The 14,788-nt window shown below is 49.7% G+C and overlaps 1 protein-coding gene across 10 annotated transcripts in view; it reads right to left on the bottom strand.

The window, feature by feature from the left end:
* Positions 1-14,788, bottom strand: part of CLASP2 (cytoplasmic linker associated protein 2) — a 155,171-nt gene that overhangs the window by 76,667 nt on the left and 63,716 nt on the right. For all 10 annotated transcript variants that reach the window (XM_036738226.1, XM_036738227.1, XM_036738228.1 and 7 more), the window contains one exon: positions 6,082-6,161. In XM_036738226.1, coding sequence (XP_036594121.1) covers positions 6,082-6,161 — 80 coding nt within the window. The remainder of the gene's footprint in view (positions 1-6,081; positions 6,162-14,788) is intronic.

Here is a 14,788-nt window from a genome sequence, read left to right as displayed (position 1 = left end):
GCTTCATGATCTATGGTACCTTTCATCATAATGTAGTCTCCCTGTTTATCTCTTTTAATCAAAGCTATTTAGGGGGGTGGAGCCAAGATGGCAGCTGGAAAGCTGGGACTTGCTTCTTAAGCTCTCCCCCAAAATCCTCCAAACACCTCTAAAAAATAGCTCTGAACAAATTCTAGAGTTGTGGAACCTACAAAATAGCAGAGTGTGTTGGCAAACAAAATGGGCTCTTAGCACTCAGTTCAACCAAGTGCCCTTGAAGAGTTTGGCCTTTGTTTCCTTGATTAGATTGGGAGTCCTTGGTAACCTCCTTGCCTCTGGGGAGGGCCTAGTTTACATGGTTTGAGTGACATGTTTGGGACATCAGAGGCTTTTAGACCACATGGGTTTAAGTCACCTCATTGTGACAATTATAGGTCATGTGGGTGAGTCACATGTGTGACTCACCCTTGACCCTGAAAAAGATATAAAACCAGGGGTTGGCTTTCTCTTTCTCGGAGCTCTTACCCATAGCCGTGGTGGCGTGTGTGACTCTGGGCCAGCCTCTGTTATGAGCTCCCGGGCTGAACTTAGATGTTGGTAACTATGAACTGTATTTGGTCTGTTGATGTTTGTAATTTGTTTGTATGTGCTCCAAAGTTCAGGGTACTGGCTTTTCCCCCTGAACTAAGTGAATGGTATTTGTATGCTGAATTAAAGTAAGCTTGTCAACCCCTTAATGTTGCTTTCCTTACTAAAGCAGATCAAAAGAGCCTGGGCTTTTGCAGCGTGCTGGTAGCGTGTTTGTTGTGGAGCTTGTGTTGGTCTCTTCACCCCCACAACAGCTGCTAGCCAGATTGTTGAAACACAGAGGTAAGCAGGTCTCCAGTCCAGGACAACCTGGATGGTCACTGGGAAGGGTCTCTCCCACGGTGCTGGGAGTGGAGCACAGTATTTTCTCCTTGACCTGGGAGCTCTGGAATTTGGTTATAATATTCCTGGGAGTTTTCATTTGAGGATCTCTTTTAGGAGGTAATTAGTGGATTATTTCAGTTTCTATTTTGCCCTCTGATTCTAGGACATCGGGACAGTTTTCCTAGATAATTTCTTGAAACAGCAGTCTAGGCTATTTTTTTTTAACATGGTTTTATCATGTAATTTTTAAATTACATCTCCTGGATCTATTTTCCAGGAAGTCATTTTTCCAATGAAATATTTCACATTTTCTTCTTTTTATACATTTTTTTCATAGTTTTATTTATTCTTGATGTCCCATGGAGTCCTTAGCTTCCACTTGCCCAATTTTAACATTTAAGGAATTATTTTTTTCACTGAACTTTTGTACCTCCTTTTCCCCTTGGCCAATTCTACTTTTTGAAGAAGTCATTTTCTTCAGGGCATTTCTGTGCATATTCCACACCCCCCAATTTTTTGTGTGCTTCTACCAAGCTACTGACTCTATTTTCACGATTCTCTTGTGTCACTCATTTCTTTTGCCAATTTTTCTTCTACCGCTTTTATTTGATTTTTAAACTCCTTTCTGAGCTCTTCTAGGAGGTTTTTTTGGGCCTGAGGCCAATTTGCACTTTTCTCTGAGGCTTGGCATGTAGACATTTTGACACTGTTGTCCTCTTCTGAGCTTATGTTTTGATCTTCCCTGTCACCATAGTAATTTTCTATGGTCAGGTTCTTTTGTTGTTTTTGCTCATTTTTCCATCCTGTTTTGTGACTTTTAAAGTTGGGCTCTGCTCCTGGGGTGGAGGGGGCACTGTTCCAGGCTTCTTCTGCCGGAAGTGCTAGGTCTCACAGCTGGCCTGCTCCACTGGGAAGCAAGGGACATCTCAGCTGGCCTTCTGCACAGGGGCCACAGGGCCTGCTGTGCTGCAGCTGTAGAGACGAGCTACTGGCCTGCCACTCCAGGACTGAGCAGCTATCTTGCTGGGGTACAGCCTGCTCCTGGCTTGCCCTAGTGCCACATGCATTAGACTACACTCCCCTTTTGCCCAAGTGAGACAGACCTTTCCTTCCAACCTGAAGAAAATTGTTTCACCCTATTCTTTTGTTGGTTTTGTTGCTCCGGAATTTGTTTTGTGGTCTTATTTTACAGTTGCTTGGAGGGAAATTTGGGAGAGTTCAATTGCATTACTGCCTTCCTCTGCCATCTTCCTTACTGCTTTTGTTAAAAAATACTTTTCTAAAACAATTTCATGGCCCTCAGGTGAAGAGCCACTAGTGTCCTCTGGATGCTTCTCCTTTCTGTTTGCAAGTGGCACTAGGCTGATTAAGCCTCAGCCCATTTAAAATGAGATCACTAATCACTCAAAAAATTTAACCTAATGTAGGAAAAAACCAAATCATTGAAAACAGCCTCATGTCCAGATAATGATATAGAGGTGCCTGAACACACACACACCACAGGCCTTAGGACACAAAAGTGACAACAGAAAGACAAAGACACTTACGGAGAACAGGAAGAGACGAGACACTGCAAAGAAACTCAACGATATGTGCCTAGACTTGAATGAGGAACAAAAAAGGTTGAGACTGCCTCTAGGAAACTGCAAAGCCCAAGGTCTCTGAAGATCCAGTCTCATTTCTCACCACAAGTCTTTGTCCAAGGAGGTTACATGGCTACCCATCATGCAACAGCACATTCACCAAAGAACTGATGTGGAAAAATGCCCAGGAAATGAGAAGTGCACGACAGGCATGAACAGGCTGCCCTGAAAGAATCATGCAGGTCATGGGATCTGCCATGAAGGATGGAGAGGGAGTCCTGAGTCCCACTGCCACCATCTTCCCTCTTACCCACCATGATGGCTAGACCTCCAGGGGCTCAGCAGCTGCACTGTCCAGAGCAACCGGCGGAGCCACCATGTTTCAGAAACTTCCCTGGATCCTACCATCCCTGAATCTTCATTCACCCTTTTACAGCCCAACACCCCCTGCCTCCTACTAGCATTCTTCCTTGCACTCACAGCCCCACCCTTTCACCCAGGATGGACCAGGGCTCTCCCTCCTTGCAGGCACTGACTGTGTCGCCACAACCTTCTCAGATGTGAGTAAATCTCCTTTACTAAATTCTCTTCTCGCTGGTCCCCCTCTGACCTGCCATGCCATAGAGTAGAGGGGTCACCTTCTCCCCTCCTCCCTCCAGTGTGTCTCATCAACTTGGCGATCTGTAGTTCTCCTCACCCAAACCCCATTCCTCAACAACTTCTGTCTGGACACTGGAGGCCTCCCTCCTTCCCATCCCTTTTCAGTTGAAAGCCCTTGTGAATGCTGCTCCAGGTCTGGTTCAAGATGCCATTATCTTAACTGCTCTTCCCATCTGAATCCTGGCAATAGCCTTTGTTCTTGATTCTGCCCAGATTCCTCACAGGAATCACTTTGTGCATCCACGGAACACCGGGAGACAGCAGGCTCCCCAAGCCCAGAGTCAGCGGCTGCCACACCGTCTCTCTTTTTTCCTACCACCTGCTGATGGGGATCTGCACATTCAAAGCTCCCCACGCTCTGGAAAGAACTCTCATCCAGTTCTTTGTGGGATCAGGGGTCCTTCTTCCTTTCCTCTCCAGCAGACATTCTTTCACACGCCAGCCTCCTGACACAAATCTGGAGTCCCTGCTCCTTTCGATTTTAATTTTCAAATGAAACCTGTCTTCAAATTTTAATGCCATACATCCTTGCTCCTCCAGGAGAGGCATTCTTCATGACAGCACGCATTCATGTGTCAGGCGCTGTGCTCAGAGCTTTATAATAAAGATTTCATCAGGTCTTCACAACCACCCCAGGAGGCAAGGGGTAGTATAGACACACATTTTACAGATGAGGGAACCAAAGCCGACAATGGTGAAGAGACTTGCCTAGGGTCACCCACTAGCCATCTGAGCCTATGCTCTGTGCCCTATGGTGTGCCTGAACTCCCCCAATGTTCACATTGTTTACAGGAGGGAGACCTGTCAGCACATTTGGCTGTGGCAGAAAAACAACCACTGTATGCTGAAAAGGCAAGGTAGCCCAGGGGTTAGAGCTTCACTTGGCATCAGGAGAGTTGGAAGCATGAGCCTCAGTTTCCTCTTCCATAGAATGGGTCTTATCATGCCAAACTCATAAAGGGAGGCCCAAATGACACTGCAAGGTACAACTTAAGTGCCCACTATTACTTCCTGGTCAAACAAGCCCAGTGAGAAAACACCTCAGCCTCCCTCCCACCAGCTCCACTCTGAGAAAGCTTCCTGAGTGGCTAAGTGACCTGCCCAGGGGGACCAGGCCCTTCCTTGTGCTAAGTGGTCAGACTCCGGAGCCAGGTATCTGCCCATGCTGCCCTGCCTGGCTTCTCCTGCTGCTGGGGGAGCCTGCCACGTGCCTGACCCTCACCACTGACTCCCCGCTCCCTGCAGCATCTCTCCAGGTGCTCCCAACATGGCCCCAGCCCACGTTCAAGCTCTGATTTCCTCTCAATCCCTTCTTCCCCAAGAATGCTCCCAGAGACGATGAGCCTATCACTGGTTACCTTCCATTAAACAAGTGTCTGGGAGAAGAAAATGTGCCTGTGTTGATGCTTATCCCACTTCCTCAGAAGGACAAAAAGACAAATTTCAGACTCCAAAGCCTCATCTACAAGTTGGGGCTGGGTCTCCAGGAAGGTACTGAGATAAGGGGCAGAGACTAACCTGCCAGAGACTAAAATGCAGAAGGAGACGCATGGAGGTGTGGATGGACACCAGTCAGTTCTGAGGCTAGACCTGAGATTTCAGCAGGGGAGGGAAAAGCCAGGGAGGAAACACCCTCCAGGGTGGCAGATCAGTCGCTGGCCTGAGACTCAGGCTGGCAGGAAGGAACTGACTCTTGGGAGCACATGGCAGCTCTGGCCAGACAAGGCTGGCCCTTTCCCTGCCTCTCCATGGGTCTGTCTCAGATCACTCACTGAGATTATGGCTGTCTCACGGCGATGCTGTGACCCAAGAAGAGAATGAACGGGACTGGAAGGACGAGGGGCAGAAGAGACAGAGAGTTCATCCCCGAATGGGAAGCCATCAGAGAAGGAATCAGATTTGCAGAAAATCCCAAGGACAGAGCAGAGTATGAGCAAAGCCATGGTGGTAGGGGGCCCAGAGCGGTTAGCAACGTGTATGGACATGAGGGAGGCACCATATGTAAGAGCAGCTGCAGTGGGAGACAGTCAGGTTGAAGCTAAGGAGTCTGCTCTGGATTGGGTGGTCCAGCTACCCAAGGCTCCTGAGAAGAGAGATAAGACCAGCCGTGTGATGAAGGAAAGTACACCTCGACATGGGATCTGGTGACCCACGCGTGCTCACACTAACCACGGCCAAAGTCCTGATGTGGACCCATGGTCCACCGACACCTTGCTGTCTGAATCCCTTCCATGATCAGGTAGCACAAAGATTGAGGACCCGTCTTGGGGGTGCAGCCCAAGAGAGATGTGTGTGGAGCCCTTTCACATGGTGAGACTGAAATACCCAAATCACAGCTAAGAGGAGGCTCACAAGCTTCCCCAGAGCAACCTTGGTTCCTAGGTGTTGGCTATGGACACTGATGCAACCCCTTCAGAGAAACCCTGATTTAAAGGGACCACCTTGTACCCCAGCAAGGGAGAGCCACCAGGGCTCCACAGACAACAGTGGGGCTCGGGGCTCTTCCCAGACACACCTGCCCTGGGAGCTGGGTGCCAAACTGACACTGCTGGGATGCCCACCAGACCTGATCACAGGGGCTCACTGAGTGCAGTGAGTGCCGAATTAGAGCTGACCCAGAAACAGCAGGATGGCCACCAAGGTCGAACTGCCCAAGAAAGGACCACAGAGCTGTGCTCTGCATGATTCAGAGGATTTGTGAGTCAGAGACAGACACAGCGAGAAAGAGACAGAGAGACAGAGAGACAGACACACACACAGACAGAGAGGGACAGAAACAGACACAGAGAGTGGGACAGAGACAGAGCGACAGAGAGATATAGAGAGTGACAGAGAGAGAGAGAGAGAGAGAGACACACACACACACACACACACACACACACACACACACACAGAGGGGCAGAGACAGAGAGAGACAGAAGCAGAGAGATAGGTGTCAAAGGCCTACCTGAACAGAAGGGACTTCTGCAAATGCTTTCATAAAGTCATCTTCATCCACAGCACCGGCACCGCCTTCTTTGGAAGCACCTGGGAAAAGAAGAGTGAATATCCTTTAAAAACCCACGACAGGGAGAGTTCTGGTCACCAGGCCTGCCCTTTCTGAGCCCACTGTCTGCCTCACTCGGGCCTCTTTCTGACTCGTGATCTGGCAGGACCCTCCCAATGTTGGATTATTTCTCTGTGCTTGGCCTGAGGAGGGGAGGCTGAGAAAGTGGACAATCTGGCACCCTCCCATCAGAACTACAGGAACCGCATGTTGTGGACATGGGGAGGTACAAATGCTAGGACAATAATTAAACAGTACAAGACCACAGCTTAAAAGAGGTTTCAAATAGGAGTGATGGTCAACCAACCAATCAAATAACACTGGTAAGTGCACACTGTGCCAAGTGCTGGAAATGCAAGAAGAGGCCAAAGACAGTCCCTGCCCTCAAGGAGCTTATGATCTAACTGGGGAAAACAACAAGCAAACCCATATGCACAAATAAGTTCCATCGAAGATAATCAGGAGATAAATACCAGAGGCAAGGCTTCCTGTAGGAGGTGGGATTTTGGTTGGGACTTCAAAAAAAGCCAGGGAGGTCAGGAGTTGGAGTGGAGGAAAGAGACTATTCCAGGCACAAAAGACAGCCAGAGAAAACAGCCAGAGCCAAGAGGTGGAACAGCCAGGAGGCTGGGGAGTAAGGTACAGGAAGCCTGGAAAGAGAGGAGGGCTCTGAATGCTAAGCAGAGCCTTTTGTAGGAGAGCAAAATGGTCAGACCTGTGTTTTAGGAAGATCCCTTTGGTGGCTGAAAGGAGGACGGACTGGAGAGGCAGAGACTGAGACAGGCAGACCCCATGGCAATAGTCCAGGTGTGAGGGAATGAGGGTCTGCACCAGGATCAGGGCAGTGATAGAGGAGAGAAGGAATGGACTGGAGGTACACCTGTTGGAGATCCAGAAGAGAAACTGACCAGAGATGCTCCAATGGTGAAACCAACAGGCCTTGGCACCATCTTGGATGTGGAGATGAGAATGAACCTCAGGGAACTTGGGAGGCTGGGGGTGTACTCAATGGTTACAGGGAAGGCAGGAAGGGGAGGTTTAAGGGGAAGGAGAATGAGTCCTAGGGTACAAGAGTGGGACAATCAGAAAGGGTCACAAGTCTGGAGGAACAAAACCCTAGGGGTTGCTCTGACTAAGAAGCACTCATCAATACTCAGAATCAATACTGCAAACAGGCACAGAGGAGAACGCCAGCCTCAGGACCAGGAAGATGGGCTCAAAGGCAGTCTCTGATCTCCTGTTGGCACGCCCTGGGGCCTCACTGGGAAACGCAGGTGCTGACAGGCCCCAGTAGGGGTCTGATGACCGCCAGCATAGTCACAGGTACAGAACATGTAAGGTGTGAGCTACACAAAGGCTGACAAAGCAAGGCAGTTCTAGAGACTTGGTTCCTATTTCTGTGATGAGATACTCTGACCCCTCACTAACAGCCATGAGATTTATCTTCCTGTCCAACCTAAGAGCCTCACACGATCACAAAGAGGGAAAACACCCAGGGACCAGGGTTGGGCCTGCTTTTTTGTCTCTATCCCCAATGCACAGGACAACAAACCCTAAGATCATTCTTATCCCTAGCTCCGTCTGTACTGACAGCCCCTGGGGAGATGCAGTCCGGCTGCAGCTGCTGAGGGCCCGGGAAGAAAGTTCTTGGCCCTGTCCAGTGGATTTTATCTGGGATTGCTTTGCAGCTATGCCCAGAGACCCAGAGGCCTTTGCCTCTGGCCTGCAGCAGAGACCACCCCTACACGCCCAGTCTCCCCTTTCTATCTGTATCCCCAGTGCTGGGGCCAGTGCCTGGCACACAGCAGGCACTTAATAAAGGGTCACAATGACTACAAAGAACGTGAATGGAAGGAGCAAAAACAACACACACAACTCCCCCAAATGCAGGGCCAGGATGCCGTGGGGTGGGCGACAGGGACAGCAGACACTGAACATGACCTCATGATCGCTGCCCCCATGGGGGGGGAGGAGTCTTTCCCCTGGCAGGGGAAAAGGGAAGGGAATGCTGGAAAATGGAGAGGATTACATGACCAGGAGGCAGGCTCAGAAGTCAGAGACCTGGGAGATACTGCCCAGTGACTGGGGGAATCTCTGCTGCTGTTCGTAGATGGCCTCTGAGGGAGCACAAGAGCCACGGCCAACCCTCAGCACCAGCCCCGCGGCTGACCCTCTGCAAGGCTGACAACAGGGCTCGAGTTACACAAACTGAGAAAGCTCAAAAAGGGCAAGGAACCCGACCCAGAGATGGCTCTCCCTGGGCAGCCGGCAGCTGGCACCCGCCTCCACTCCACCACCGTGCACTGGCTGATCCTCCGAGGATGACAGTGGATACAATCCAAGCCACAGACCTCATCCTGGAAGGGCTTCTGGGTGACCAAGAGGTCAAGAGAAGAACACCTGCTATTGGGAGAAAGGGGCAGAGAGTGGACTCCAGGAGACCGGGAAGATGGAGAGGAGGGATGGCTCTTCAGAGCAGCGAGGAGAGAAAGAGGAGCAGAAGGGAAGAGGGACCAGGAGGACATGTGGGGGGATGGCAAGGGGAATGTGGCAGCTGTTCTCAGCACAAGCACCAAGGAAGAAGGGGGAATCAAAGGGGCTGCAGGGACGAGGTCAGGTCACCCAAGCAGGGGGAGAAAATGGCCCAGAGAAGGCCTGCGCACACCTGTCCCACGGCTGCTCCCTGACCAGCCCTCATTGAACCCTGGCTTCTGTGGCCAACTCCAGCATTGGCAGGACCTTCACTGATACAGGGATCCCTCTTCCCACGGCCCCCATCCCTAATGTGAGAGGAAAACAGTTCACAAGAGCACACTCCAGAAACCACCAGGACCAGCTACAGGGAAACCAAATGGACAAAGGCTGGCCATCAGCTCCTCTGTGATGACCACTCTGCAATGGGAACAGGCTGGGGTGCTGAGCAGAGGCAAGCCAGGAGCCGGTGCCTATATCTGCCAGCTACATCCTCTGGAGAGTCAGGCCCCACCCTTCCCCCGGGGCTCCCCACCATGACCCCTGGACAGCTTCCACCCCCTCAGAAGGGACACTCCTGGAGGGCAGGGACTCTACCTGCAATGATACTCCCAGTATCTAGCACAGCATCAAGTATAGAGTAGGCATTTAATAAATGCTCCCTGACAGGAGCTAGAAAACTGGCCACCGTGGAAGTCACACGGCAACTCCCCCACCCCAGGCTGGCAGGAGGCTCACAATCTCCGTAAGTGGGGGCTGCTCAGGGTGATGGTCGGGTGGGATTTGTGCAGAAAGGAGGGGGCGAGGAAGGGGCAAGGCCAAAGACGTGTCGAGGTCACAGGAGACAGGCCCCAACACCCAGGATTCTGGCCAAGGATGAGGGAGGGAGAATGGAATGACTGACTAGGGGAAGGCGCTGTGCTGAGCACTTCACAAATATCATCTCGTCTGATGCTCACGACAACTCTGAAAGGGGGTATGGTTGTGATCCCCCTCCATTTTAAAGATGAGGAAACTCAGGGAGACAGAGATTAAGTGACTTGCCCAAGGTCAGCTACGAGGTGACTGGCTACCAAGTGCCTGAGGCAGGAGTGGAGCTCAGGGTGCCACCCACTGAGCCACTCAGCCCCCAAGTGTGGCAGGAGGAGTGCCAGGCAGCAGAGGGCCCGGCCAGGGAGGCAGGACAGGCAGAGTGTGGCCCTCTCCAGATCAGAGCATGGAGGAGAGAGGTGGGGGAGTGCCCACAAGAAATCATCAGACAGAGCCAAGAGAGGGGATGGGCTGAGAAGATCCTCCAGAGAGAATGGGCCCACCAGAGAGTGGAAGGCACAAAGAAAGACCTCTGGAGGAAAAAGTGGAAGGAGAAGAATTAGCTTAAAACAGAGGATTGAAAACCTTACCAAGGAGGGCCTCTCTGGAAATAGAATTCAATGACTTTGTGACCTATGAAATATTATACTAAGGCAAAGTGATTAGGCAAAATCAAAGGCTCTGCTATAAAAACAGAACTGGACTAGAGGTCAAGGAGAGATCACTTCATAGTCACTGGACTCCTGAAAACAGTGGCCAAACCCAAAGGCTCTGGGCACCACAACTCAAGAAATCATGAAAACCCCACAGAGGGATTAGAGACAAGTGACAAAGGAAAGTGTCCATCCATCACCTCCTGAGAGAAACCCTGCATTGAAAACCCTGAGGAAGGGCACAGGCAAAGCCTGGAGCTTCTAAGTCAAAGGAAAGAGGGCTCAAGGGTCCCACAAGAGCGAGGGAGGAGAGCCGGAGGAGTGGGTTCACTCTCAGGCCACTCCAGGTAAAAAAACCCTGATGGAGGGCATCCCCAATGATGGTGCCACCCCACGGAGAAGGGGAGCAGAAAGGACCCAAGAGCACAAACCAGAGGTTCACACAGAGTTCAAAGGACAGCCTGGAGGGGCATTTATTATGCTTCAAGTGAATTTGAAAAAAATGGGGAGGGAGCAATCAGAACCTGAGATGAGGACTCCAACCAGCCACAGTTAAAAGACACAAGAGAAGCGCCATTTGAGTTAAAGGTGATATAGATAATGGAATCGTATCAATCCTGCCGAGAGAACAGCACCAGGGAAACGCTATTGCCAAGAACCATGGTGACGCAGGATGCAAAGAGCCGTCTCGGCCCCCGGACGAGGCCAGAAGAGACAGCTCTCCCTGAGCCCTGGCAGGAGCCGTGGGTCCAAGGCACAGAATGGCCTGGAAGGCCAGGGATCTTCCACTCGCTCCACAGTTTGTGGGGTCTTTCGCTCTCATCCTTCCTTGTTGAAGGCATGACTGGCAGCAGAGAAGGGAAGAGAAACGGGTGAAAGGTACACGAAGCAAAAGCGAAAGATACCAATGAAAATCTACTATGAAAAATGACAGGACCGGAAGAGTACGGTGCCCAAGTACCGGGAGGAAAACACCTGACCACAGGAAGAAGCAGACACTGAAGCTCCAAGGAGCCGTCAGTGAGAGATGGTCTGGCCAGGTAAGCAGGAAAGAGACTGAGGGTGTGAACAGAGGTGCAGTGAAGTTAATAAACTGTTGGCGATTACTAAGTGGGAACAGAAAGGAGTATACACGTTCTCACTTGCACACTGCAATTTGGGGCAAAAACCTCTTTAACAAATGCACGACAGCAGAAACACAAAACTATTCTTTACTGGCCACAATACCAGACAAATGGCAATTATCAATAAAAAGAGCATTTGTAAATACTTTATTCATATAGAATTTGTGAGTAAAAGAACAAGTTGTAGAAATAACAGATAGCTAATTTTTTTTTAATCAAAAATGACAAAAGAGACAACCTATCAAAACTTTGGGATACAAGCAAAGTGTTCCAAATGCTTTGGGAAAATGTGTATCTAAAATGTTTCATGATCCCTGCCTAGACCCACCACTGTGCCAGCCCTCCTGGTGCCCTCCCGGGCCTGCCACAACTCCAGATCAGTCACCTTGAGCCTCACCCCTGCCCCAGCCCCTCTCCCACTCTCTACCTGACTGCAGAGGCCACACTTCTGCTCTCCAGCCTGGTCTCAATCTTACCCCATGGCACTCCATTTCAGTGATCCTGAACCCCACACTGTCAGAGCATACAAGCCATTGGCCACCCCTGCCCTTGCTCCCATAGCCCCCAAAGCTCTCCGCACCTCCCATGGCACTCTGCACAGTGCGTAAGAACACAGACCTTCCCCTCTGACTCTCAGCCCCACCGGCCTCCTGTTGCCCCTCCCCAGCTGCACTGAACTCACTGGCCACATCCTGGCTCCCCCTGCCACTTGCCCCTCTCCTCCTTGGAGGGTCACTCAATTCATGCCTACCTCCCACTCAAGACTGCTTGATGAATTCAGCACATGGTTCTCAATTTCCCCTTCCTGCATAGCTCCTAACCTCACACTGGGTAACTCCAATATACCCCTTCTGATTCCTTGGTCTATTCCCATCCCACTGACAAGTCCGCAAGCACTCATGAAGGTCAGCTGTGATCTTCCAAGCTGGCTTCCCTGAGTGCAGAGCCCCTCCACCAGTGAGCTCCAGAGGCTCCCTGCTGCCTAATGACCAAGACAAAACCCTCTGTCTCCCAATGCCACACCTCATCCTGGCTCTTAGTCTCCTGGCTTCCCCACCTTCCATGGGAATCCTTGCTTGGGGTCTTCCTTCTGAAAGTACCTCCCACTTACCTTTCACAGATAATCTTGTCTTATCCTCACACAATTCTGGGGGCAGGGGCTGTCCTCACTCCTGAGGCCAGCAGAAGTGCAGTTACCATTCAGCTGCAAGGCCTGGCTAAGGGCCCAGGTCAAATCCTGGAGCCACAGGGAGTCACAAGGGTCAGCAAGGGCTACCCAAATCCCCCACCACTGTGCCTGAGAGGCCAGACAACGAGTGGTCCTCTGAAGCCATTTAATGCACGCATGCAGGTGTCAGAACAGAAGAGGAGATGAGGCTAGCCTAGCCTGCTCTGGGAGGAGCCTAGCATCTCTCTCAAGAGGTTCATGGGCCCTCTCTCAAAGGAGCCTCTGCATCATTTTTACAAGATCCAAGGGAGAGGCCTGCTGGACTCCACTGCCCAGAGTCAGTTCTCTGCTGCTCTCCAGGTCAGGCGTGTGGCCCCTTTATTCTGGGCACTGTGGAAAGAAATTTGGAGTGATGCAGAGAACCCAACCATGCCATCATCCAGACCAGCCCTCCACGAGCCAGTGCCCCTGGCTTCCTCGATATTCCAGAAACCCAACTCTGTGCATCTTCACTGGCTGATCAATACAGGAGCAAAGCAAGGAGACCCACTTCCTCTTTCACTGTTTGTTATAAGGCTGGTAATGTTAGGAACAGCAGTGAGTCAAGAGAAAGACACTAAAACATCAAGTCAAGGCAAAGAAGAGACCAAAGAAGCAGGTTTGCTCAGAAATCCTGGGCAATCAGTAAAGAAATGGAGATATTTCATACCTTCAGCAAAGTGGTAGGGAATGACAACAAACCCACAAAAATCAGTTGCATTTCTGCATGATAACAATAAAATCCAAGAGGCTCCTGCGGAAAGGGTCATCTTACTTACATGAACTACAAAATGCACAAAACATTCAGTCTACCAATGTCCATTTGTGCTTGTACAGCTTCAATCACAAAGCAATCTTTAAAGAAGTGAAGGACAGGAGGTAGAGAAAAGGCAGGGACTCTCCTGCACTCTCACAAATTCCCCTCTAAACAACTTTAAATACGGCCTCAAAACAAATTCTGGAGTGGCAGAACCCACAAAAGGATGGGGTGAAACAATTTTCCAGCCCAAGAAATTCACCAGGAAAGGTCCGTCACATCAGGGTGAGAGTGGAGCGCAGGCTGCAGGAGTACAGATTGGGCCCAGCAAACAAGCAGAAGCCCTTGGGGGTGACTGAATCCATAGTGGCGGCAGCAGCAGCTGCTTCTGGAGCTCTTAGCCCAGGGGGTCAGACAACTGGTCAGAAGGAGATTCCAGAGGTCTCTTTGCTGGCACTGGGGGCAGGAATATGTTGCCTGTACTCAGATCTGGGGTGCAGTCTGGGGTCACAGTCCCAGAGCAAAGAGGAACAACAGCACACTAGAGTTTGTAGTTACAGGGAAGCAGGGACACTAGTCCCAGGCCCAGGGCAGAAAAGCGTGCTTGTGGTCACTCATAGACCAGAACACAAAGCAGAAGAGTAGTAAACACACCTCTCCTTAGATCATACCACCCTGGAAGAACTGAACATTTACAGACGCCCGGAACTAGCTCTGAAAACAACTACACAAAAAACCTGAAGCTTAGGACAGTGGTCCCTCCACCAGGGAACAGAGCCCAACTTTAAGATGAAGTTAAAAGTAAGTGAATAGGCTGGAAAAATGAGCAAACAACAACAACAAAAAAGATGCTGATTATAGAAACTACTATCGTGACAGGGAAGATCAACACAAACTCAGAAGAAGACAACTAAGTCAAAACTGCAATAACCAAAGCCTCAAAGAAGAATGTGAATGGGTGTCAGGCTCAAAAAGAATTCCTGAGTTCAGAAAGGATTTTTAAACTCAAGAGGTAAAGAAAAATTGGGAAAAGAAATTACAGTGATGCAAGAAAATAATGGGGAAAAAAGAGTCAACATGTAGATAAAGAAGGCACAAAAATGCTGAAGAAAATAATAACTTAAAAAAGAGAATAGGCCAAATGGTAAGAGACACAAAGAAGAATGCCTAAAAATGAAGAACTGGCCAAATGAAAAAAAGATATACAAAATTTCACTAAAAAGAAGAACTTAAAAAGCAGAATTGGACAAATGAGAAAGGTGGTACAAAAGCTCAACAAAGAAGATCATTCTTTAGAAATTAAAATTGAGCAAGTGTAAGTGAATGACTCCAGGAGACCTCAAGAAGCAATGAAACAAAACCAAAAGAAGGAAAAAATAGAAGAAAATGTGAAATATCTCACTGCAAAAATAACTGACCTGGGAAACAAATCCAGGAGAGACAATTTAAGAATTATTGGACTACCTGAAAACCAGGATTAAAAAAACATCCTAGACATCCTATTTCAAGAAATTATCTAAGAATACTGCTCTGATATCCTAGAACCAGAAGGTAAAATAGAAACTGAAAGAATCTACTGATCATC

Source organism: Trichosurus vulpecula, chromosome 9, assembly GCF_011100635.1.
Source record: "Trichosurus vulpecula isolate mTriVul1 chromosome 9, mTriVul1.pri, whole genome shotgun sequence".
Taxonomy (NCBI): domain Eukaryota; kingdom Metazoa; phylum Chordata; class Mammalia; order Diprotodontia; family Phalangeridae; genus Trichosurus; species Trichosurus vulpecula.
Note: the sequence above shows the minus strand (reverse complement) of the source record. Positions and strands in the feature narration are given on the sequence as shown.